The sequence below is a fragment of the Ceratotherium simum genome, chromosome 10, assembly GCF_057802395.1.
Source record: "Ceratotherium simum simum isolate JZ-2026a chromosome 10, ASM5780239v1, whole genome shotgun sequence".
NCBI lineage: Eukaryota > Metazoa > Chordata > Mammalia > Perissodactyla > Rhinocerotidae > Ceratotherium > Ceratotherium simum.
The window spans coordinates 13438807-13463648 of record NC_141909.1 but is presented as its reverse complement, the minus strand read 5'-3'; the positions used below and the strand labels follow the sequence as shown (position 1 = coordinate 13463648).

Here is a 24842-nt window from a genome sequence, read left to right as displayed (position 1 = left end):
GAAACCACAAGGAATAGTACCGATAAGGATGTGGTGTTCATTTTGCAAATAAGGCCTGGAAATAAGTCTCCACAAAGTCAAATCTGTTTTCCCGGGTCAGAGAGCCCCCAGACACAGAGCCAGGAGGAGTCGGCCCTCTAGCTCCGAGCTGCTCAGTTGGCTTTTGTGTTTTAATCTAGTGAAGGATTCTTCATTTGTTGCGAGGAGAAGGAGAGGGCTGAATGTCTAATGAACGTGCTTGGGTTAATCCTGGGCTACTTGACAAGCGCAGTGTATCAGTCTCTGCCTGCGTTCGCGGGGAAAGAATCTCCTCCGACACTGGACTGAAGCCAGACCTGTCCTGCTTTCCAGAGAACAGCCTCTCAGAGGGCAATGGCGCCCTAGGGCACGCAGTGCCGTGAGGGACAGTTGGGGCTTGTATCACCAGCAAAGTCACCGGCGTGCCATAAACTCTGTGTGTTCTAGGGTTCCACGTGGATTTTATGTTGAGCCTGGGGTTGCGGATGTGAGTGGGGGAGCAGAGTGGCCGTTTCCCCTGCCACTGCCTTGCCCCACCTGCACCTACAGCCTTGAGGTGTAGAGTCTCCTGGCGGACAGAGTCAGAGCCCCCACCTGCAAGGTCTCCTTCTGCGCCAGCAGACAGCCTTGCTGTTGGTCGGCGGCCCTCCCACGGAGGACTGGTCCTCATTTTCATTTCCTTTTCTTCCTCTTCTCCTCAATCTGTCTGCCGCTGAGTTACTGACCAGCTCATACCGTGGAGAATGAAGTGTTGACAGGGAGTCCGGAAGACTCGGCGATTCACGGGTGTGTGTGTGTGTGTGTGTGTATGTTCAACCCTGTGAGGAGATAACGTGTAGCTGCTCCCGGGAGGACATGAATCCTGCTGTATGGGTCAGTATTTAGCATCTAGGAGGCCTCTTAGTACATGATGTTTTGAAGTGAAATTGTCAAAAGAATTTGCAGCTTTGTAGCCGTGCAGTGATTACACAGACAACAAATATGTGGCCCTGTCCTCCAAACAAGGACCCTTTTCTTGTGAGGTTAACATCCGGAGGATGTTCCGGAAGAGCTATAATTGCTTTTTCACGTTCTTGATAATAAAACAACCTTTTAGCTCTTCATAATAAAGCAAACGCTTGGACTTATGGATTTGGTGGCATTAACATGTAGAGGAAGTAAAAACACGACGGTATTTCTGTACGAGGCAGCAGGAGTTTCGGGTCTTGTCCGCATACCCATGGACTGACTCCATGTTCTGGAACCAGCAGGGCTGGGACTTGCCACGCGCTGCGGTGGGGAGGGGACGGGAGGGGGCAGAGCTGCCTGTACTGGTTGCATTAGCGTCAGAGGTTCCAGCCTGGTGTCACCACACCTTGGAGGGCTGGCCCCCTTTAAATTATCGATATCAGTGTCTTCCCAGCAGCACAGGAGCTGGTGACTAACCCAGAGCAGTTTTTAAAATGGAAGTAAAGATGCTAAAGACAGAGAAACAGGGCTCGGCTAGCAAGCTGACATAGGAGGAATGGCCCTTTGAGTTTGGGGCTTTAACTTCAGCACATTTTCTTTTAATAAATAGTTGGCAGAAGAAGAAAGGAAGTGAAGTCAATGGAGTTCGGCTTCCAGCACCACTCTCCGAGCCCCCCTCCGGCGTCTGCCTTCCAACACTTCACTTTCCCTCGGGGTGGGGTGCTGTCAGTGAGAGGGAGGAAATTGCTCATTATGAATGGAAGCTAGAGACCCCCACTCTCCCCTTGCCCACCCAATCCAGAGGACTCTCGCTAAAATATCTTGTCTTGTGGATTAACTAAAGACCTGTCTTATGTGCATTGTCAAATGGCATGCCCACTTGAAAGTTTTGGTTCAGTTATCTAAGTTACAGATAATAGCTCTATGTACCCACAAATCAAGTTTAAATGGTGGCTTGCCTCCTTTTATTGATGTGTGCCATTTAGTCAAAATCAGGCCATTCTGGCTCAGGTAGTTGGCTCTTTGTTGTTCAGGCATGGGGGGGCGTGGAGAGAGGGAAGGAGAACTTTCCAGCTCTGAGAAGAGCCTTGTGTGGTGGTGAAGGTGCAGTGGGGTGGGTGGTTCTAAATAGTAGAAAGCCTGCATTTCAGGCTGGAGCTCCTTTCTGCTCCAAGTGCGTAAAGAGAAGAGCAACCAGTAATTTCTCAACCAAACCCAGTCACACACCAGGATCAGCAGAATAGCCAAATGTTAAAGTTCTCAATAGTGATTTCATTAATAACCATTTGCCAAAAATCCAGAGATGCCTCAATCGTGCAGCTGATGGGGTGGAATAATATGCAACGATTAGCATTGGGCTGAGGACTGTCTCCAAAGCAGAGCCTGGACCTAAGACAGATGCTTGACTATTCTCCAGTGACCCCATTTTGGGGGAGAATTTGATCAGATGGGTGGGGATATGGGAGCCAGACAAGTGAGAATAACTGAGGTTCCTAGCTTGAGACTAGGGCAGAACAGTTACATCATTGAGGAAGGAAATGTAGGGGGAGGATTGGGTTTTGGCAACAAGACAGTTAACTGTGTGGAACCTCTTGAGTTTGCAATACCTGTGGGGTCATTCATGTAGAGCCCTCTGGAAGGTATGAGAAATACAGTGCCTGGGTCAGTAGCTACAGAGAACATTTGGGAATAGATTTGGCATCATGCATTGAGACCATGGGAATAGAAGGGATAACAATAGGGGAAAAGAAGGGAAAAAGTAGAAAGTGAAAAGAGAAGATAACCACCGATGGATTCCCAATGAACACAGACACCTTGGGAGTAGCCTGAAGAGGAAGGCTTGGCAAAGAGGACTGGGGAACTAATTAAAGAGAAATCAGGGCCTGGAGAGAGCCTTCCAGAAGCTAGAGAGCAGAGTGCCAGGAAGTTTGGGGCCTCTAGCCAGAGAGGTTGAATAGGAGCAGGAGCGATGATACCTCGCTGGGTTAGGTAATCGAGGAGTTAATGGTAATCTTCCACAGAACCCTTTCAGGGGGTGGTGAGGATAGCATCCATATTTTAATTAGAAGAGAAGCGAGTAGTAATTAAGGCGATCTGCCAACAATGTTTGTTTTGGCAGCTAAGAGGAAGCAGAAGGATTGAGAAATGAATTCTGTGTCAGAGTGGAAGAGAACGGAATAGGATAAAGAAAGACGGAGCCTGGAGGGGCTACTGCAGACCCAGGAAGGGGCTGGGGGCATCATGGACGCTCTCTCTTCTTTCACTTTAGAGAAGCTTGAATTACCTCCTGGCTCTCGGCACTCTGGCGTCCTGTGACGGCGTTTACACTATCCGCCTAGTTAGAATCAGTGGAATAAATCGGGTTGTTCACTGCTCAGCGTGGGAAGCCAGAAGTGAGCGAGCAGCCAGCCCATTTCTACCTGCCCTGGCTTTTCTATCCCCTGGGTTTGCTTCATTAAGCACGTGCGTTCCTCCCTGCCCTTCTCTCCCCATCTCAAGATCCTTGGTGAATCAGAGATTGAGTCAACAGTTCTGGAAGGCTCCGAGTGCTGCTTCCACCGAGATGGAAGTCATTTCTCTCCTTGCTGGAGGCGCATTAGCGATGGCATCTGTGGGGTGTAAATCACGGCCCCTCCTGACTGGGGTTGCAGGTGTTTATTCCACTCTGAGCGCCTCTCACTTCCGACTGGAAGCCTCATACCCAGATTTTTACATTTTTAATTCATCCTTTTCGCTTATGTTGGCTTCTAGCTATCCGGAACAGTTGGTTTGAAGATATTAGCCTGGTTTGTCATTGAAATTCGTGTTTTAATTGTCTCTGGGAAATTCTTTTCTCGTCAGCGTGTGAATTCGCAGATACACACTGGTATCAAGGTTGGGAGCGTAGACCAGACTCCTGGGCTCAAGTTCAAGCTCACGATCTTGTGATAACTGACATTAGACAAGTTGGGTAGTTTCTTTGTGCCTCAGTTTCTCTAGCTGTTTAATGGGGGTGATAGTGGTACCTGCCTCATGAGGCTGCCATAAGTGTTAGATGGGTCGGTGCCTACAGTGTGCTCAGCATGGTGGGCAGAACTCACCAAGGACGAGCTACCATTATTATTTTTCTCTCTGCTGTTTAAGCGCCTGGATTATCAACATTGGCTAAAGCACTAAGCTATCAGAAATATGAATATATACCCAAATACTCCACTGAAAATGCCCAGATCTTTGCCACCTGTCACCCAGCATGTCTAGGGGGGCCCTGGCCCCTCCCCTCTCCTCTCCGAACCTGACACCCATCCTGCCCTCTTCTGGGTCCTTTTCCTCACTCTCCCCTCCATGCATGGGCCTCCTGCACTTTCTCAATTATATTTTTCTCTTCCCAAGGGCGTTTCACACAACTCTTTGTCTGCTTCAGGCTAAGGGCTCTTGGGAGCAGAAACCTTGATTTTGAGGCTGTCTCGCTTCTCAGAAGTGTCTATTAGTCTCAATCTGTGGGATAGAATCCGTCTCATGAGCTAGTTACTGCAAGTGATCTCCACGCCGTTCTAATAATGCTAAGATCACCCAAGTGTGAGTGGAAAAAATGTAAAATGAGACCAAATGAAAATCATCAGGAAATGGTTCTTTCCTGGCTCTTTCAAAGCACAAGTGGAATTCTTTGTCTGCAGAATGACTGGGGTAATTTCAAAGTCTCCTTCCAGGGCCAATGTTCCGTGACTCCCGGAGAAGGGAGAGGTACAAAGACGCCATGGGAAAGGAAGACGTAGGTTAATATTGTATGATCTGGGCCGGCACACTTTCTGGAACGTTTTCACTGCTAACACTTTGGTTTCCAATCCTTTGCTCTCAGGGAAGGCCGCTCAAATGCCCACATCAGAGGAGATCACCAAAGAATCGGAGATGTCATGCTGAAGAACATTCAGGGCATGAAGGTGAGCTGCTTCGGGACTCGAGTTCCCTTGGGAAAAAATGCTGGGGCTGCCGGGGCCTTGGCTGTAATCCTGTCCTCGAGCACACATGGCCTGATCTGACAGTCTGCGTCTAACACAGCTCAGGGGAAAGCATTCTGTCCTTCCTAGGTAATTGTATTTGGAAGCATAGAGGAAAATTCGGTCACTTTGGGGGAAGCACTTTTAGTACTTTTTCTCTTCAAAAGCTGTGTTGTAACCAAAACAAAGGTATATTCTGAGAACAAATCATTCAAATCTCGTTTTAAAAAATTACGTAGACAAAACATTGTTTGGTTGACTGAACATTTCACTTTTAGTCAGTTGTTTTGGCTTCTTGTAATTGTGACAAAAATGGATTTTTTTGGATTTGGAGCTATGTAGGAATTCCAGTCAACTCTATGACTTTAAGTCAGTGTACCAGGCAGATATATTTCTAACCATCCAGCAATATCTACAGTGATACAAAAGAGTGAAAATATACCCAAAGAGTCAGTACATTTCAAACCAATATTCTCATTTTTGAAATCTGCCCCCTCTTACATCTGAAATTTTTATTTTTGCATTTTCATTTTAATCCATTAATAATTCCCTTAATATAGAATGTTTTAATTCATACAATTTATCTTTTGAATACAAATACACCCATATTTGCATTGTAAAGCAATTTTCCCGTATCTCGGCTGCCCAGAGCCTGTCTAATAACCTTAACCAACCACTAAGAGCTAATAATCCCTTAGAGAAAGCAGGTCGCTTGCACTGCCACCATTTCGGTCCATCCAGCCATCCCTCTGTCCATCGGTCCATCCCGTGCTAGCTGAGCACCTACTACATATGAGGCACTTGTAGAATAAAAGTTAGTGTTGGGGTTTGAATTAATTCCCACGAATCTTGCTAAGTTGTTTAGTGTTTAATTTTTTCCCCTTAGAATTATGTATCTTATGAGTTTGGACAATGGGAGGGGGACACAGAAAAGACAGGCTCTAAAGCTACTCAAGAGATTCCCTGTTTCTCTGAACAAAGATCAACATGTTATTAACAGACCCCAAGCTGTTGCTCGCTTTTTCACGGTGTTCAAAAAGCAGTACTACCCACTTTGCGCAGTATCAGAGAGAAGCCATAGAAGCCATTGGGGTTGCAGGATTCTGTGCAAAAAAAAGAAGAGAAAGAATTATCTAAGATGTTCCACAACTCTGGTATTTTTAATGTCATAAGTAAGGTTGATCCACAAAACTCAGATGTGACAGTAACAGACATCTTTTCACTTTCCGTGGTGTTTATTTTAATTGATATATTTTATTTTGTTAGAACAATTTTAGGCTTACAGAAAAATTGAGCAGAAAGCTCACACAGAGAGTTCCTATATTCTCACCTCCCACCCCCCCATACACACACACACTTTCCCCAATAACGTTAACATTGGTGTGGTACATTTGTTACAACTGATTACAATAATATCGATACATTATTATTAATTACATCCAGAGTTTACAGTAGGACTCACTCTTTGTGTCATCTGTTCTGTGAGTTTTGCCAAGTGCACGATGTCACATACCCACCATGACAGTATCATACAGGGTATCTTCACTGCCCTAAAAATTCTCTGTGCTCCGCCTGGTCGTCCCTCCCCTCCACACACCAGCCCCCCACCTCCCCCAACCGCTGACTTTTACCCTCTCCATAGTTTTGTCTTTTCCAGAATGTCATAAAGTTGGAGTCACACAGTGTGTAGCCTTTTCAGATTAGCTTTTTTCACTTGTTAAAAATAACCTTTCTTCTCTCTTCTAGAACATGTTTTTGTTACTGTTGTCCTTCCCAATCATTTTCCTCAGAGGAAGCCTTTTTTCCCATGTTCTCACTTTTTCTCAGTCAGTTTGGTTTTTTACCTTTTCTCACAATGCTCCTTTCTTCTGAGATTATAAACCTGCCTGTGGGTGGGGGTTGGGGGGCTCCCATCTGCGCTTCCTCCCTCCAAGGAGGGTGGGACTCTGGGGACAGCAGTGGAGACCTGCCAGCTCATTCCGCACCCCCTCTGGGACAGTCCCTAGAGTTCTGTTTACCAGCTTTCCCTTGTGGCTCTCCCAGGGAGAGCTGACATTCACTAGGCATCCGCCCTCCTCTCCAGTAACCCAGCACCTAAGACCGCCTAAAAATACACCTGAGTTCCGCTCATAGCCGTTCTTTCTCTTCGGTCAAGTTGGCATTTTTGCATTTAGTCAGCTTCCTTGGCTGTGCTGGCATTTTAGTTATTGTGCTGATGCCACGAGCATTTATAGCGTGGAGCTCTGTGCAAGCAAAATAAAAATAGAAGGAGAGGCTTGGAGAGCCACTGGCAGGCTTTTTAAGAACTTGTTTAGGTTGTTTTTATATTACAGTTGTTATCATCGGTTTTATAGAATTTTTATGAAGTGTGGAGGGGAACAGCAGAAAGCTCTAGAGATGTAGAAGCCCAGGTTAGCACTTTTGTCCAAATTCTTAGGGTAATATATCTTTCCTGCTCCCACCCCCCACACCTGTGCATTTACCTGCATTTGCTGGGACTCAGCGGAATGCTGTCATTAGCTTCAGCTGGACTGGCTGGTCCCAGACCCTCCGCTCATGACTGAGGGAGCTGGGCCAGAGCTCCAATCCCCTCCTGAAAGTCAGAGATACTCAAATCATGATCTCTAGCCCACGCTGTGAACTTCCAACTGGAAGCATCTGTCCAGATGCACAAAGGGACTTCAAAATCCACACAAAGAAAAGGAGGTCCTCGCCTTTCACCTTGACTCTTCTCCTGCCATCCGGGCTGGGACCGTCACTCCTGAGCCGTCTGTCTCCCCAGCCTCCCCCTCCAGGCCCCTCTTCTTCTTAAAATCCGACCACGTTACTCCTTCTGGCTCTCAGCTTTCTCTCTGCTGGATGACTCGACTAGCTTCCTGATGAGTCTCTTTGCCTCCCATCGAGCCATCTTCTCAACCACCATTTATATTACAGCCAGACTGTCCAGGCTCAAGACCCTGCTTGTCTCTCTGTGGTTGAGAGAATACAGTCCAAACTCTGAGCCTGATGAAGAAAGCTTTCACACTCTGGCCCTAGACGATCTTTCCAGGCTCCATCTCCCATCCTTCACGTTCTACTCTGCACTCGAGCCATCATGAACTCGCCTCTCCAGGCGCTCAGGTCCTCACAAGACTCCTGCCTCGGCTGGGTGTGTGCATTGGTTCATTTGCTCATTAATGCATGCAGGCAGCAGACACTGATTGAGCACCCACTGTGTATATCAAGGCCCTGAGGATGTAGTGACGTGACAGTCTCTCTCAAAGTCAAATAGGGGATTGCACGTGTGATAACACTGCATAGAGCTACATGCCCGCACGCATGCACATGCCACACACACAGGGGCATACCTGGTGGAAACTGAATAAACCCTGTGGATTGTAGCCATGTCCATTTCCTGGTGTTGATACTGTGCTATAGTTATGCAAGATGGCAGCATTAGAGGAGGCTGGGTGAAGGGTGCATAGCACCTCCCTGTACATTTCTTTATCACTTCCTATGAATCTATTTTTTTTTTTTAAAGCCAATAAACCCAGCAGGGGAGACCATGTGATAAGGGCTAAGATGGACAAATTCAGCATAAGTACAGGAGGAGAGAGGAGTCCCTAACCGGGGCAGGGGAGGCTGAGGCTGGACTGGGGTCCTAGGCTGGGGAGTGTCACGTGCAGAGGCTCTGGGTACAAGAGCCTGGCACATTCAAGTGCCGATTGTTCAGTGGGTGGCCCGGGGTGAGTATCAAGAGGCCACAATGGAGGCATTGGAGGGATCACATCCCAAGGGCCCTATGTGTCCTGCCGAAGACCCGAGATGGTAGGAGCTCTTGTATTCCAAGCAAGAGGGCCACGTGCTCAACTGCAATGTAGGAGTTCATTTCGGTGCCCAAGGCGCGATGAAGTGGAGGGGTGAGGAGTGGAGGCAGAGACCCCAGTGGAGACACCATTACAGTGGTGGAAGGCACGAGGCCGAAATGAGGGTAGTGACCGTGGGGATGAGGACGGGAACAGGTTTGACATTCTGAGGAGGTGGAATTGGTAGGACTCGATGAAGGATTCAAAAAGGGAATCTGGAATGGTCTCTAGGTTTTTCTGCCCTGAGTAACTGGCTGGTGGCAGCACTCCTGAGGTTAGAGAATCGTGGGGTGGCTCCAGCTGGGGTGCTGGGTCTGTGTCTGGATTCTGTGTTTCAAGCTGTTTACGGAGCGGAGTGTGGGAGTGGGGACGCCGGGATTAGGGGTCTGGATGAGGGAGTGAGCAGCGCACAGCCAGCCAGCCCAGTCCTGGGGGTAAGGCATGAGGACGACCACTGTTCTCTTGTCCAGGGTGTCCTCTGTTCCCCCGTCACCCTCATCTGTCTGGAAATGTCCTTACCTTGTGATTCTTCCTCACCTGCCATGAGGAATTAATTCTTCCTTTAACGTTCTATCATCAAACTTCTTACCCTGCGTCTGTCTCCACTACAACATGTTAAAGGAAAAAAGTATTCAACACTTACTAAAGATGCTAAAGCAGACTTGATTCAGGACCAAGTGCTAGATGTAGGGACCGATGGGATTTTACAGAGGGTGAGAGATTGGGCTCAACTCTGAATACAGCCTAGGCAAGTGGGAATTTATAGCCAAGGAGCAGGGTGGCAGCCAGAGGATGGAAAATTACTAAGAGAGAACATCAGGGATGAGGGGGACTCTGGCAGAACCAACCTAACAGGATTCTTTGCTGAAGGCAGGCCAGGGTGGTCAGACCTCACCTGGGGGATGGTGAGAGACGAGGAACCCAATGGCCAGGGTGACCAGATCTCTAGGGTGGGGGGTTCTGGTTAAACTGACTTAGCAGGATTCTTGCTAAAACTGGATTTTGCAAGGAGGTAAGTGCACAGATGGCCTGGGAGAAGGTTCAGGAGGCTAACAAAAGTTTGATTAAGCAAAGGATCTTTCTCAGACCCCAGTAGAGTAGGGACCATGTCTAATTCTCAACCAGCTCCCCCAAATCTAGCAGAGAGGAGGCTCATGTCAGATAGTTACTATACCAATGCATGAGGAGAGTTAAACAGAAATATCTATTTTTAGCTACATAGTGTTTATTGAGTGGCCCTGGTCTGCTTGTTGTCTGTGACATTTAGAAGAAAACCACAGGCCCCCAAAGGAGCTCCTGTTCATTTATTTCCTCACAGTTTTGCCAGTCTTGTTTTTAAAAGAACATTTACACCTCTAATATTATATATATATCACATATTTTATAATCCCTACATACTTGAAACTGTTCAATGCTTAATAGAGCTTTTTATTTCGTCCTGAGAATTTAATTTAAATAGTGAAATATGAAATTAAATAAATGTGATGAAATAATGAATGCAAAGGTGATCTATCCGAAAGTCCGCCTGGGTGGATCGCGGGCGCGTCAGTTCAGCTGAGCAGGACCGCCCCCCCCCCCTTGTTTTTCTCCCCCACCAGCAACTGGCTGCCCACCTGTGGAAGCACGGCGAGGCCCTGGAGGCCCTGGAGACCAGCATCCGTGGCTCGCGGCGGCTGGAGAACGTGTGCAGAGACTTCGAGCTGCAGAAGGTCTGCTACCTGCCGCTCAACACCTTCCTCCTGCGTCCACTGCACCGGCTCATGCACTACAAGCAGGTCCTGGAACGCCTGTGCAAGCACCACCCGCCCAGCCACCCAGACTTCAGGGACTGCCGTGGTGAGCGCCGCCGGCCTGCGCGCCGCGGGAGGGGCTCCGGGGGAGAGCTCTGTGAGCCTGTGTCCCGGGTTTTCCTAATCACACCCGCAGCTGTGCTTCTCAGTACCTGGTCAAATACTTTGTTACCTCTTGATCTTGCCAGAAAGAAGGTGACAGTCATCGCTGTGACCTCTCTGTTCCTTTCTCTTTTGCATGCATTTCTCTTTTGATCCTGGGTGGTTTGGGGCAAAGAACCCTGGAGAAACTCCACTTAGAGTCAGCCCCTTCCAAGAAGTTTTCCTCTGCCTACGCAGTGGAAACTCATCACTCCCTCCTGGGACCAGCGACAGAAAATGGCTTGTAATAAATACTCTGCTCATTGCTGCTGGGCATTTGTGATGGACCAGTCGCCGCAATAAGCACTTCACCTGTATTAGCTCTTAATCTTCACCACAAGCCCACCAGGCAGTGGTGAGCTCATTTTGCATATGGGGGCTACTGAGACCAGAGAGGTAAGGAACCTGCCCAGAGTCACACAGGAAAGTAAATGACTTGGAACCTAAACCCAGAACCCGTGTTCTTGGCCCTAGTACTCCACTGTCTCATGATGAGATTACACACTGTCACTCGCTCGGCACGTGGGACAGGTACTGTGCCAGATATTTTACTTATGTTAACACCTTTACTCTTTGAACAACCCCATGAGATAAGTGTTATCCCATTTTACAGATAAGGAAACTGAGGCTCAGAGCAGGTAAGGGCTTGTATCACTCAGCAAAAGGTCAGAGCTGGTATTCCAGCCCATGCTTTCCCACCGTGCCACGCATCGTCTTTTTGAACCTAAGTCGTCCATCTCGTGTTATATGCAGTCTGTTGACGTCTGTACTCTCTGGCCTGGACTGCAAGCCCATTGAGGCCCAGGGCCCCAGGCCTGTTCTTGCGTCCCCTACACTCTCCAGCCAGTCTGTATGCCGAGTGGGCCCTCCGCAGGTGGCTCTTGACAGGTTACATGAATTTGCACACCTGTTAGTACGTCAAGGCCCATATCTCTTGCTTAAAGTATCACGAACACCTCCCATCTCTTAGGCCACCTGTGTTCTCTTTTTATAAATGCATCTCTCACTCACTGCTGTGCTTAAAACCTCGGGGACACCTGATTCTCTCAGGCTAAAGTCTAAACTCCTCAGGATCTGGCCCCTGACCAGTCTCTCATGCGACAGATACGCACTGAGCACCTGCTGTATACTAGACACACGAGAGGGAATGGAATGGACGTGGCCCCTGCTCAGAGAACCCACTAGTGGGCACAGAGTGGGGCACTTGGGCAGTGACTAACCTGTGAGAGGGAAATGCCTGGTGCAGCAGGGGTGCTGGCTTCCCACCCAGCCTTCAGGTTCTAGGAGAGGCTTTCTGAGGGAAAGGATATCAGAGTTGAGAGCTAAAGTGTAAATAGAATTTTCCTGGATGAGGGGAGGGTGTGGAGGATAGAGTTGGGAATAGCACATAAAGAGGTCCAAAGGGGACAAAGACTACAGAACGTTCCAGAAAGGAGAAGTTCTGTGTGGCTACAGTGTGGAATGCAGAGAGACAGCAGCAAAAACGAGGCTGGAGCAGTAAGCAGGGACCAGATCCCATGGGGTCTTGTAAACCCTCCAAGACCTCAACTGAAGAGCAAAGGGCACACAGGAAGGGTCTTAAGGAGGGGAATGGTGACGTGGGGCTCGTTCTTGAGAAATCACTCGGTTGGTATCTAGAATATATAAAGGACTCCTGCACATTAGTTTTTAGACAACCCCAGCGAAGATTTGGCAAAGTAATTAGGATCTTGGCAGTTCTCGGAAGGGGAACAGAAACGGCCCCTGATGTGGTTTTGGTTAGCTTTAGACTGTCTTTCAGACAAACTGTGGTGCCTCATGCCTCCTGCCTTGGTATAGTCTGTTCCTTCTGCTTAGAGTCATCGCTCCCATGACTTTGCCCTTTCCTAGCACAATGCTCCTCCTCCCTTAGGCCTCAGCTTGTGTCTGACCCTCGAGGTTGGGGGACCCACCCACCTAGCTTGTCCTGTCGCATTGGCATTGCCGGTTGGCCGAGCCTGGATGGAATGCCCCAACACCCTTCCCAGCTCTCAGGGGGCTGTGCAGATCTATGACCCAGGAGGGTGGGGGACATCTTTGGTTTCACATGTGCTATCCTCGGCCAACTTGCCCAGTTTGCGTGTTACTATTTTTCTAAGCAGTCCTCAATGAGAAAAGTCTCTCCTTGACAATTAAATGGCAAAGGTGTTCGTTATCTAGCTTAAAACGTAGGGTGGCAGCATTGTAAAAAGGCTGGGAAAACCAAGATATCTCTGAACATATGTTTTCTGAACATGAGGGATGCAGAGTGCCAAGACCTGTCCAGGATGCGTGCCCCAGGAGCACACAGGGGCCAGGGCGCCATCTTTTTCCTCTTAGAGCCTCCTCACTCCCACCCCACTAAGCATTCGGTGCCCAGTAACTGTCGATTGGACCAAATCGGCTGGCAGTATTTGAAGACTGAGCAAGCCCTGGGTCTGTCACTATGGCTGAGACAAGCAGCATTCTGTGATAAGCCACGAAGCATTTAAATTGCATCCCCAGGGAGAAAGCAAGAAAAGAAAATGCTTCCCTTCCCAAGTTGAAATGCTGGGGGAGGGGGTATTTAGTGTTCTGAAGACTAAAGTTCAGTTGATAAGTATCTCTTGCTTTCTTGACAAAAATACCTAAATGCTCACCTGCTGTAGATTTGCAAACGTGTACAAATTGGGCACTGGGTCTTTTCCATATTGGATGCTGACCAGTCTGGGGGAGATGTGCCCATATTGGAAAACAAAGTTTAGTTTTGCGGTTATTCTCCGCAACCATCTTGGTAAACACTCTAACTTCTGCAGAACGAAGAACTGAATTACGCTGGAATGTTAGTTACCCAAAAATATTGCACTCTCAATTAGACCCTCTCCCAGAAAGATCCCTCCTTTGCCCCAGATTGTTCTGTGGCCAATCTGCTCCCTGTGCTCTGTTCTTTCCAGATAACAGGAGGGGATAGAAAAATCTCTGCCCTGGGGACAAATTCCAGGCCCTCTGAGTCCCCTGCTTCTCGTCTCTCTACAGGCAACAGTGGTTCTGATTGAAGGACAGCTGTACACCACACAGCTATGAAGGGGGCTTGTACATTTTCAAGATGCTTTTGGGAAACTAAAGTAAAGCAAATAAATACATAAAGCAAATCATTCGATTGTTATTACTGAGAAATAGCAGTGTTTTCCCTAGAAGGATGGCTTCTAAGACAGATCAGCTACTGGAGGATATTACCCTGGAGAGCTGAGCTTGGAGACACTGGGAAAAAAGACCCTTGTCTGCCATTAATGCTGCGGAGTTTTTGTGTCTGTTTCCTTCATTAGCTGCTCTGGCAGAGATTACTGAAATGGTGGCACAGCTTCACGGTACAATGATCAAGATGGAGAATTTCCAGAAGCTGCATGAACTCAAGAAAGATTTGATTGGCATCGACAATCTTGTTATTCCAGGAAGGGTAAGCAGCTGGGCTCTGTGTGTGTGTTGGAGGTAAAGCCAGACAGGCCACATTTAAGTGACTTAAATTTGAACCTTTTGAGTGCAGACACTCCCAAGTTAAAATATCCTCCTAAAGTAGCTTCCTTGCACCTGGGGGACAATTGAGAAAATGCCTTGTATGTTACAGTGTCATTCAAAAACTTTGCGTTAGAAGGGGATACTCCTTCGACTTCATATTCTTTTTCTCCTTATTGGTTGATTTGCTTATTTACTTTTTCCCTACCATATTCCAAGAGGATTTTAGATATCTTATTTTATTTTTTAAAATGTAGGTAAATGGGGGCCAGCCCGGTGGCGCAGCAGTTAAGTGTGCACGCTCCTCTTCGGCAGCCCGGAGTTCGCAGGTTCGGATCCCGGGCGCGCACCGACGCACTGCTTGTCAAGCCATGCTGTGGCGGCATCCCATATAAAGTAGAGGAAGCTGGGCACGGATGTTAGCCCAGGGCCAATCTTCCTCAGCAACGAAAAAAAAAAAAAAGAGGAGGATTGGCATCAGATGTTAGCTCAGGGCTGATCTTCCTCCAAAAAAAAAAAAAATAGGTAAATGAAAATGCAAGATAAAGAAAAAAATTTTTTTAAAGAATTGGGTAAAATGGTGATATAAAGCCAGAGAGAAAGTTAGTGCATGAAAGCATACTGTAAATTCTGTAAGTATGAAAGATATTTTTTAAAGAGGCAATTTTCTATACATAATGTAATTTTAATTAGGAATTAAAATAACATTTTAGCCAGAACACAATTCTGGGAGAGAGGCAAGTTCATTTATACTATTAACCTTCATCTACACCCCTCATGAGAGACGTAGGTCATTCACAATGAAGCAGGGCCTCATTGCCCAAACACTCTCCTTCCAGGCCAACGGGAATTTTACAAATACAGTGTAGCCTGCCCTTTTTCAATTCACTTCCCAAGAAGCACTCATCACCCAAGAATCAAAAATATTAGCCAGTTGCTACATCTCATCAGATGTCTCCATGGGATCTTTCTCCTATAGCTCCCCCTTTCCAAACTATACATCCCCCAGGTTCAGAAGGGAATTGTAGCCTCTTGGATCTGCTGCACCCCTGCCTTAATCTTCAGACAAGTGTCCTGCATGTCAGGGGCTTCTAGTCTTATCTGACAGGTGGCTACCCTGGAAACTTTAAACCTGTGTCACTTTGGGAAGATGAGGGAACCTCTCTGAGTACTAGGGTATTTCTGTCTGGAAGCCTAATTACAAAACTGACCGGAAAACCAGCATGCGAGATTGTCAGAAGAGTTATGTGGTAAGTGCTGGGTGGAAATGAAAGCAGGGATTTGCTTCAGCTCTGCTGGTGAGAAATTCTGCCCAGCCTCAGCACATAACAGCTGCATTTGCCATCCACGCGGACCCCTTAGGAAAGCCCTGTGGAATCAGTGTCATTTTCTCTTAACTTTGGACGTTATAAAATATTTAGCATATTATGCTCCATGGCAAAAATAGACTGTTTGTAAAGAATTTCTTATTTTGAGGAAAGTTTTCACGGTGCAATGAAAAGAGCCTTGGATTGGAGTAGGTGACCCTGGGTTCACATTCTAGCTCCACCAGAGCTGGGCTGTTTCACCTACTGGAATGTTCTTTCCCTTCTGTAACATGAAGATCATATCCTCTCCCTCGTGGGTCATAAGGATCAAATGAGATTTCATGTGTAAAACTAACACAATAAATCTTAATTATCTTCCCCTTCACCCCCCTCAGCTTATGTGAACAGACTAAGCATCCACATATTATATAATGTTACTGACACACAGCACAGCACTGTAGAGCATCATGAGCATTTTGCCAGATACAGGCTCTATCACCCACTAACTGACCAGGTGATCTTGGTCAAGTGTCTAATCATTTTGCTTTTCAATTTCCTCATCGAAAAAATGGTGATGATGATATTGAACTTGCAGGCTCACGTACAGAGCTAATATGAGCACCGAGTACATGCTGGGCACCCAGCATGTGCTAAACAAAGGGAGGTCAGTGGTATTTATAAAGGTGAGGTCAGACCTGGGGTGCTGGTGGCTAGCTGCAGACCTGCCTTATGTCCATATTCCTCTGTTCATCGACCTGCTTCACAGCCATTGTTTCAAGTCAACCCTGAACGCAATGGGAAGGAGGGAATGGAGGCCCTCAGAAGGGGTGCCTTCTAAGATGGGGCATTCCATACACCAAGGCTAATTGATTCTCATGAATTAATTTCAAATTATCAAATAACCTAATGGGTGGAAGGAAGGCTCTGACAGATTTGTCTACAGATAGAATTTTAAAAATTGAGATTTTTAAAGGTGAGCAGATAATTTTAGATGCCCCCTCAACTACTTACAGGCTCATTCTTAGCATGGCTTTCAGACATGATCCCGCTCACCCTTCTGCTGGGGTCAGTCTGAGGTGGTCTCACGTCCCGGAGGGCAGGATTCTCCCCTGAGGCAAAAGGCCCTGGCACTTGAGCCTGAGTCAGGCCCCCGGGGGTATTTCTCACCCTAGGACTGTGTGTCAGAGAGAGTTCTGCCAGGACTCGCTGTCCAGGTGAGAAGGACGTGTTCTTTTCGTTAACTAGAACAGAAAGGAAGCCGGGGCTGGAACAGGGGGTTCATTTGGTTAAAACTCCGATGCCTGGACATCTTTGGATTTCCCTCCAGAAGCAAGCAACTTGAGCTTAAAGATATTAGCGGCCTTTTCTTTTTGTTCCTGTTCCTCGGTTTAAAAAAAAAAAAGTTCTAGGCAAGAGACATTTTCCATCTCCAGCCCTCAGACATTGACATCTGAGTCCATAACCCTTCCGCTCCCTGCTGTGGATGCCCCCGAACGCAAACGCAGGCCACACCACTTTTCTTTCTCTTGCAATGAGTGCCTCCTGCCACCCTGTGTTCTTCCCACATCCCGAAGATTCGTTAGAAAACGCTTGTGTTCCAATGTCAAATGTGCGAGGTGAGAACAGGAGCGATGGCAGCACGTTAGGGTCCCCACCCCTCGTTCTGTTACCGTTCAAGGAGGAAAGCAGCCCCCCGAACACCGTTTCCTCGTATTGTATTGTCGATGTCTGATAGCATCCATCCTGCAGCCCTGCAAGTGTTTATTCTGTGTTACTTTGTTGAGCTCCAAAATACGTCAGTGACATCGCGAGCAGATGTCGTCTTTGATCACATTTCATACAGGCCCAAAGAAAGGGCTAAGTCAGGCTATGCAGAAATCTATGGAATCAAAATGAGTTGGCTGAGTCCCTGTTCTTGGCTCAGTAGCGGCCGTGAGCACAGAAAAACCTCGTGGCAGGTGTTCCACGGATCCATTGCTTTGTAGCAAACTACCCCAAAACTTAGCGGCTGAAAACAACCCCTTAGTATATGTCACGGATTTGCGAGTCAGGAATTGGGCAGGGCTCAGCCAGGTGACCTTCTGTTCCATGTGGCATTGGCAGAGGTCCCAGATGGGCTGGTCTGGAGGGTCCAAGGCTGACACCTGGCAGGGGCGGCTAGAGGCTGGGCTCAGCTGGGACTGTGCACCAGAGAACCCATGAACTGAGAACCCAACTGAAAACAGGTGTTCAAACAAAAACTTGAACACAAATGTCCATAGCAACACCATTCACAGTAGCCACAAGGGGAAACAACCCAAATGTCAGTCAATAAATAAATGGATAAATAAAATGTGGTATATGCATACACTGGAATATTATCAAGCCATAAAAAAGAATAAAATTCTGATATACCACAACATGAACTTTGAAAACATGCTAAGTGAAAGTAGCCAGACACAAAAGGCCACATATTATGTGATTTGATTTATATGAAATATCCAGTAATTTATAAGTAAATCCATAGAGACAGAAAGCAGACTGGTGGTTGCAAGGGGAAGGGGAAATGGTGAGTGACTGCTTAATAGGCACGGGGTTTCCTTTTGGGGTGATGAAAAAGTTCTGAACCTAGACAGTAGCTATCGTTGCACAACATTATAAATGCACTAAAGGTCACAAATGGTAAATTTTATATCTATTTTACCAGAATTTTTTAAATAATAGGTTTTTTGTTGTTGATTTTAACGTCCCCCGGAATGGTCCATGCCTCTAAAAGTTTATGTCCAAGAGAGAGAGTTCCTTAGACACACTTGCTTCTCACTCTTCTATCCTAGAACACAGGAACTGGGTTTTGAGAACCAGAGTTTTAACTCATGGAGAAGATTCCTCTACCCACAGCACTCAGCTGTGGCTTATCCATCTTCCTGGTTCTCCTTCCAGGGCCTTTGTCACCTCCCTCGAGCAGGAGGCCCATAGTGCCTGGGCGTTAAGCACATAGTTATAGGCCAAGTGTGAACCAGCCCCACCACGCAGGATATGCAACCTCAGGCACGCCGTTGGGCCTCTGTTAGTGGAGTTGATGGTGGTCCCCACCTTGCAGGTCCTTGGGAAGGAGAGGAGCTTAGAGACGGCATAGCAGAGCATTCAGTAGATAGTGACAATGATGGCTATGATTTCTACTCTGAAAGGGACGCTGGTATGAGGAAGCCAGAATCTCCCTGTTGGTCCAGGTTCGCACGCTCGCAGTCAACTCTCGCGGTCTGTTTTCTCTGCAGGAGTTCATTCGCCTGGGAAGCCTCAGCAAGCTCTCCGGGAAGGGGCTCCAACAGCGCATGTTTTTCCTGGTAAGTGGTGAGAGCTGTCTGTCTTCGCTGTGATCTGTGATCCGTAGGTCACAGGGCCGGGCCTCAGCCGCCCGGGGTGGGGGCACCTGGAAGGCAGAAGCAGCAGCCAAAAGCTGCTCAGACTGGATTTGTTGAGATCAACGAATTGTCGTGCAAGATTCTGAAAACATACCTTCCACACTTGTTGATTTCAAACGGAGCCCCTTCGTCTCAGCCGCACTTGTCCTTGCTCCTCTAGTTCAACGACGTCTTGCTGTACACGAGCAGGGGGCTGACGGCCTCGAATCAGTTTAAAGTCCACGGGCAGCTCCCGCTCTACGGCATGACCGTGAGTATGCGCTGTGGGTGCGAGATCGGGGCCTTTCCCTCTGGGCTGCCTGCAGGTTGCAGGCCAGGCAAAAGGGAGCAAGAGCCAGTGACAGTGACATGAGGAAGGAAAAGGAGGGACTTGACAAGGGAGTGAGAGCATCACAGGTGCCATGGGAAACCTGGGCCTTGTTAGGTGTCCCCTAGAGGGAGGGGAGATGCACGGGTGTGTTCCTTCTAGAGTCCAGCAAGGAGGCAAGCTGACAGGCCGCATGTGTGAATCTGCCTCTCCCTGCTCTGAGCCCGGCCTCAGGGCCCTGAAAGACAGTCCCCACCATCCACGTGGAGTTATGGAGCCCACTGCTAGACAGGGAGCCACTGTCCTTCCCCGGAGATGTGCCAGTGGCCAGGGCTCCATATTCTAATAACCATTGGGTGGCAGATGCAAACAGGGTGCCAGTCTGCACAGGATTATTTCCCTGGCTTATACCCACACTCTGCTCAGTGGTTGCATAGAAGGAAGTTTGTGGGCTTTGCCAAAAAAATTCAACATGTTTTGACCTTCCTTCTGCCTTTCCAAATTGTGATTTTTTCTGATTTGGACCCCTTGTCCCTCTGCAGTGGTTCCTGGTTCCTCTGAGCCCTGCTGAGTGTCCCCACCTTCTCTCCAGCATTGGCCTGTAGCCAGTTTAGTGAATGTTTGAAAACGCATCGAGGGTCTCCCTCCCTTTTTTGCAATAATGTCATGAACACTTGTCTCGCAGATAGAGGAAAGTGAAGACGAGTGGGGCGTGCCCCACTGCCTCACCCTCCGGGGCCAGCGGCAGTCCATCATCGTGGCCGCCAGGTAACTGGGGAAACTGACCCCGCAGCTCTTTACCCTTTTATCTGCTGTGGCTTGAAAACCTGACCTCCACCTCTTCTTCAGCTCCCGGTCCGAGATGGAAAAGTGGATCGAGGACATACAAATGGCCATTGATTTGGCAGAGAAAAGCACTGGCCCCACACCCGAGTTCCTCGCCAGCAGCCCCCCTGACAACAGTAAGTGTGGAGAGGAGCGCTTTCCTGGTGCAGGCCAGGCCATTGCCTTGAGGAGTTAGCGTGGAGGGGAAGGCCAGCTCTGGCTTACAGAGGGAGTGCATCCTGTTGTAACTAAAATCACCTTCCTGGTGAGCCTCATGTCCGTGGTCCACATTTGTGTTTAAAGCTCAAAATCAAGCAGCCTCCTTTTTGTAAAAGTATAACCCTTCAAACAGTCTGAGGGAGCAGGGAAGTCACCTTTCCTGTGCCAGCATTGCCCCTTGTCATACAGAATGTCAGCGTCTAGGGAGAGAACACAAGGCCATCCAGGGGCCCGGGCCCAGGTGTGTTAGGGGCTCCCTGGCAGAGAGGCTGGCAGGACGCCCCCAGATGTGGAGCCCTGACAAGCAGAGGGGCTGCTGGGAAGCCCCCTGGCATGGGACCCTGATAGGCAGAGGGTGGCTAGTCTGTGCACGGGTTCCCCAAGGCCAGACTGCTGTGAGTCCCCCCTACCTTCCAGTCCCATTCAGCAGCTGGGACGGGTCGGGAAAGGGGCCCTTTTCCCGGCGAGCAAGGGTCAGAAGCACTGCCTTTTGCGCATCCTGCAGAGTCGCCCGATGAGGCCGCGGTGGCCGACCAGGAGTCGGAGGACGACCTCAGCGCCTCGCGCACCTCGCTGGAGCGCCAGGCCCCGCACCGCGGCAACACCATGGTGCACGTGTGCTGGCACCGCAACACCAGCGTCTCCATGGTGGACTTCAGCGTGGCCGTGGAGGTACGGCCGCCAGCCCAGGGGGCGGGCGTGGGGGGCATGGGCCACCCTTGTCCTTCTGAGCATGCGCGCCCAGCCTCGCAGGCATTGACCTTCTCCCACGAAAGCGAGCGCGTGTCTTGGCCTCGTTCGGCCCCACTGCCGCCTGTACAGTGCTCATTTTCCTTTGTTCTCCCGGCCATCTGCGCCGTTGTTCTTCCTCTCGTCGAGTCAACCGGAGGGCAGAGGCTGATCCTGCATTTAGCCCTGTGACCGGAGACGCATGCAGAGAGCCCGGTGCGGGCGGACGGGCGGCTCGAGGCGCGGGGTCGCCACATCCTGGAGCAGCTCCCTGCAATCGGGTGGGACGAGGCAGGAGGGTCGGAAAGCTGGTGTCAGGCGGTCAGGTAGAGGTCACGGACGAAGCCGCAGGACACGGCCCCTCCGGGCAAGCTCTGGGTGTCGTCCCTGAGAGTTGGCTTGGTGATGGGCTCTCCCCAGATTGCAACCGCGAATCTTCCAGAACTCTCTAAACCCCATTCCCTAAGCATCCTCCAGTCCAGTTCCCTAATCCATTCCCTTTCAGAAAATGGCAAGCCCAGAAAGCCGGAAGACCGCCGAGTTCTCTTCATATCCCATGGGCAGCAGAAGCTGACCTGATGGTTAGGAGGCTCTCTTGTTTTGTGTGAATGTGCCTGTTTCACTACAGAATCGTGTTGTGTTTGATTCTGGGCTTCTGCCCAGACCCCATGGCTGGGGTGCCATATAGTAGAGGCCCTGGGTTATCTAAAACCTGAAAAGTTCTGAATTCCTAAACATGCCTGGCCCAAAAAATGTCACACGAGAGACTGTGAGCCCAGAACAATGGTTTGTTTGCCTTTTTCCCCAGCAGTGATGGCGATATGCCACATTTCCTGATGGATGGCCCACTGCGACTCTCCGAGGTGGTTCTCTGAAGGTGACCTTCAGTTCTATGGAACTGCTTGTATTGAGTTTCTTTGCTACAGATAGTGTTCTAAACCCTGTGCCTGCTCCTAAAAACACCCTCAAGGGGAGGCGTCCTGGGCCCAGGCCCTGGGTGTGGGGCTCTGCCACGTGGAGGTCCCCCAGCTGTGCCTGGCCTTCCTTCCTTCCCTCTCCTCTGTGCCCCACAGGGATGGCCTTTCTCCTCCTTATGGTACTAAGCATTCCGCCCTCCTTCACACTTCCACCGGCTCTGTCTGCAAAGCTTGCCAGCCGGAGACTTCTTCCAGGGGACTGAGAATCTTTCCAGCATGGAGGGAGCAGGGAAGAACCAGTGACGGTCTGGTGGGAAAACATCCCCAATCAGATCTGTGTGTCCAGTATAGTCCAGTGAAGCCGGTGGAGGTGCAATGCTGTGGGAGAGAAATCATCTGCCTCCCTTTATACAGACCTGCATGATATGTAGTTAAGACTGTCAAGGCGTGGGAATGGGGTAGGCTTGAAACTTCATTTTTAACCCTGGAGGCACGTAGGTGTTCAAGAATGCAGCAAACGCACCTAAGTCAGGTCCTGGGCGGCCCAGAGACACTTCCTCAGGCCCAGCTCTTTTGGGGTGACAGGGCTGCACAGCTGCCGTCCTTTGCGTGGTCAGTGAGTGTGCAGAGGCGGGTCAGCACACTGGCTCACAGGCCACAATCTGCACACCCACCTGAGTGTGTCCAGCCCGTGAACTAAGAAGGGGTTTCACATTTTTGAATGGTTACTAGAAATATCTTTGATTTTGCCTCTTGTCCCGAAAAGCCTAAAATATTTACTCTGTGGTCCTTTGAGGAAAAGTTTGCCGAGAACTGTAGAGCGTGAAGGCAGCCCCTGGCGGGGTGGCTACAGGGCGGCAATACTGCAGGCTCAGGACTCGTGGGACTGGCTTGTCTGTCACTCTGCAAACATCCCTCCCTTGCCAGACCGCCTCTTCCCAAGGCGCATGGCTTCAGTCTGGTGTCTGTGGTGGGCTCCCCCCACTGCGAGTCACATGTCCCCTGACTGGCAGATGAGCCCCATTCTCCCAGGGCCTCAAGTTCCACTGTGTGGCGGAGGGGAGGGGAGCAGCCCCTTTCCTCCTGATGTGTCCCCACCGTCCTACGCACCAGCCTCTCTCTCTTCCAATTCTGACTCCTACAGGACTCATGCAGGTAGAAACAAGTACCGGGGATGTTTGGGGACAGCGTGAAGACGAGCCGGCCTCAACAGAAAGTTTGTCTGCAAGCCAGTGGGCACGGGGGCTTCATGTTAGACAGCGGGGTCTGATGGTGGGATGGCCAGTGTGAAGCCTCGCCTGTGGGCAGTAGGGCCAGTGAAGGGTTCTGAGGTGAAATGATCAAAGTCGTCTTTTAAGAGGTGTGATCTGGGAGAAGGGTGGGCGTTGTTCAGCAGTCTGACCCCAGGTGAGGACCACGAAGTTGGAAGGATCCGCAGTGAGAGGGAGAATCAGGGGTGGGGACTGTTTGTTCCCTGTGGCGGCTGTAACACATTATCACAAACTGGTAAAACAATGGAAATTTATCCTCCCACAGTGCTGGGGGTTGTCCAAGATCAAGGTGTTGGCAGGGTTGGCTCCTTCTGGAGGCCCTGAGGGAGGATGTGTTCCAGGCCTCTCTCCTGGCTTCTGGTGGTTGCCAGCAATCCTCTGTGTTCCTCGGCTTGTAGAGGCATCACTCCAGTTTCTGCCTCTGTCTCACTTGGCGGTCTCCCTGTGTGTCTCTCTTAAAATGTCCTTTTCTTACAAGGACATCAGTCATTGTATAACTTCCTCTTAACTTGATTACATCTGCAAAGACCCTATTTCCAAACAAGGTCACCTTCACAGGTACTGGGGCTTTGGACTTGAACATATCTTTTTCGGGGACACAACTCAGTCCACAGCGGGGACTGAGCCGTTTGGGAGCTGGGAGGAGCCAAGAGGCTTTCCTTTGGTTGGGGAGTCGGGGAGAGGAGGCTGCTGTGAAAGGCAGCGAGGAAATGGGTCATCGGCTGGTTCCGGGTCAAGGATGTTGATCTCTCCCATAAAGTCAGCAGATGAAGACTGGGCCAGGTTGGAGATAGCCTAAGGGTCATTCACATAGACAAAAGGGTTCAGGCTCTTGAGAGCAGAGTTTAGGGGCTGTCAGAAGGAGACTGATGTGTATCAGAGTGAAGCCAAGGGGAGTGAGAATTTTGGTGGGGTTGGCAACTTGGGAGGCTGCTAGGACAGTGGGAGCAAAGAAAGACCAGTGGATACAGTTGTTAAGAAGCATCTAGTCTACTAGGATGGCAAGGCCAGAAGGATGTATTCAGAGAGTTTATACCCTGGCAAGTTCCAGAAAGGATTTAGGGTGGCTGGCAAAGGTTAGATTCTCCTGAATGTGCCTTGGGAGAAATACTGGCCTAGAATCTGGTCGATCAATAAAGTGCATACACCACACTGGGACTGGCTCTTGTTCCCAAGTTAATTGCATCTAAGAGAAAGCTCTTGTGGACTGTCTGAAGGGATTTATTTGATTCAGTATAAAAACACAAAGTACAGTCACACACCGAGTAACAATGTTTCTGTCAATGACTGACCACATGTACGACGATGGTCCCATGAGATTAGTACCACACAGCCTAGGTGTATAGTAGGCTATACCACCTAGGTTTGTGTAAGTACACTCTATGATGTTTGAACAATGATGAAATCACCTAACGTCGCATTTCTCAAAATGTATCCCGTCGTTAAGTCACGCGTGACTGTGTAAGGAGAGGAAGATGTGCTCCTCTCCTCACCTCCACAGTGGGACTGCCGTGTAATCATGTGGGATTTGCAAAAGCATCAAATCCCAGAGTCTGTCTGCCACCATCACCTGCTTAGAACTCAGATACCCCATTTTCTTGTGCCTTTCTGCCAGTGGGTGAGTGGCAGGCAGACGGGGTGATAGATGGTTGCATCTGGGT

The 24842-nt window shown here is 49.2% G+C and overlaps 1 protein-coding gene across 5 annotated transcripts in view; it reads left to right on the top strand.

Moving 5' to 3' along the window:
• Positions 1-24842, top strand: part of FARP1 (FERM, ARH/RhoGEF and pleckstrin domain protein 1) — a 291100-nt gene that overhangs the window by 260276 nt on the left and 5982 nt on the right. For all 5 annotated transcript variants that reach the window (XM_087435901.1, XM_087435902.1, XM_014781832.2 and 2 more), the window contains 8 exons: positions 4802-4883; positions 10384-10621; positions 14019-14149; positions 18767-18835; positions 19074-19163; positions 19906-19988; positions 20070-20182; positions 20770-20936. In XM_087435901.1, coding sequence (XP_087292027.1) covers positions 4802-4883; positions 10384-10621; positions 14019-14149; positions 18767-18835; positions 19074-19163; positions 19906-19988; positions 20070-20182; positions 20770-20936 — 973 coding nt within the window. The remainder of the gene's footprint in view (positions 1-4801; positions 4884-10383; positions 10622-14018; positions 14150-18766; positions 18836-19073; positions 19164-19905; positions 19989-20069; positions 20183-20769; positions 20937-24842) is intronic.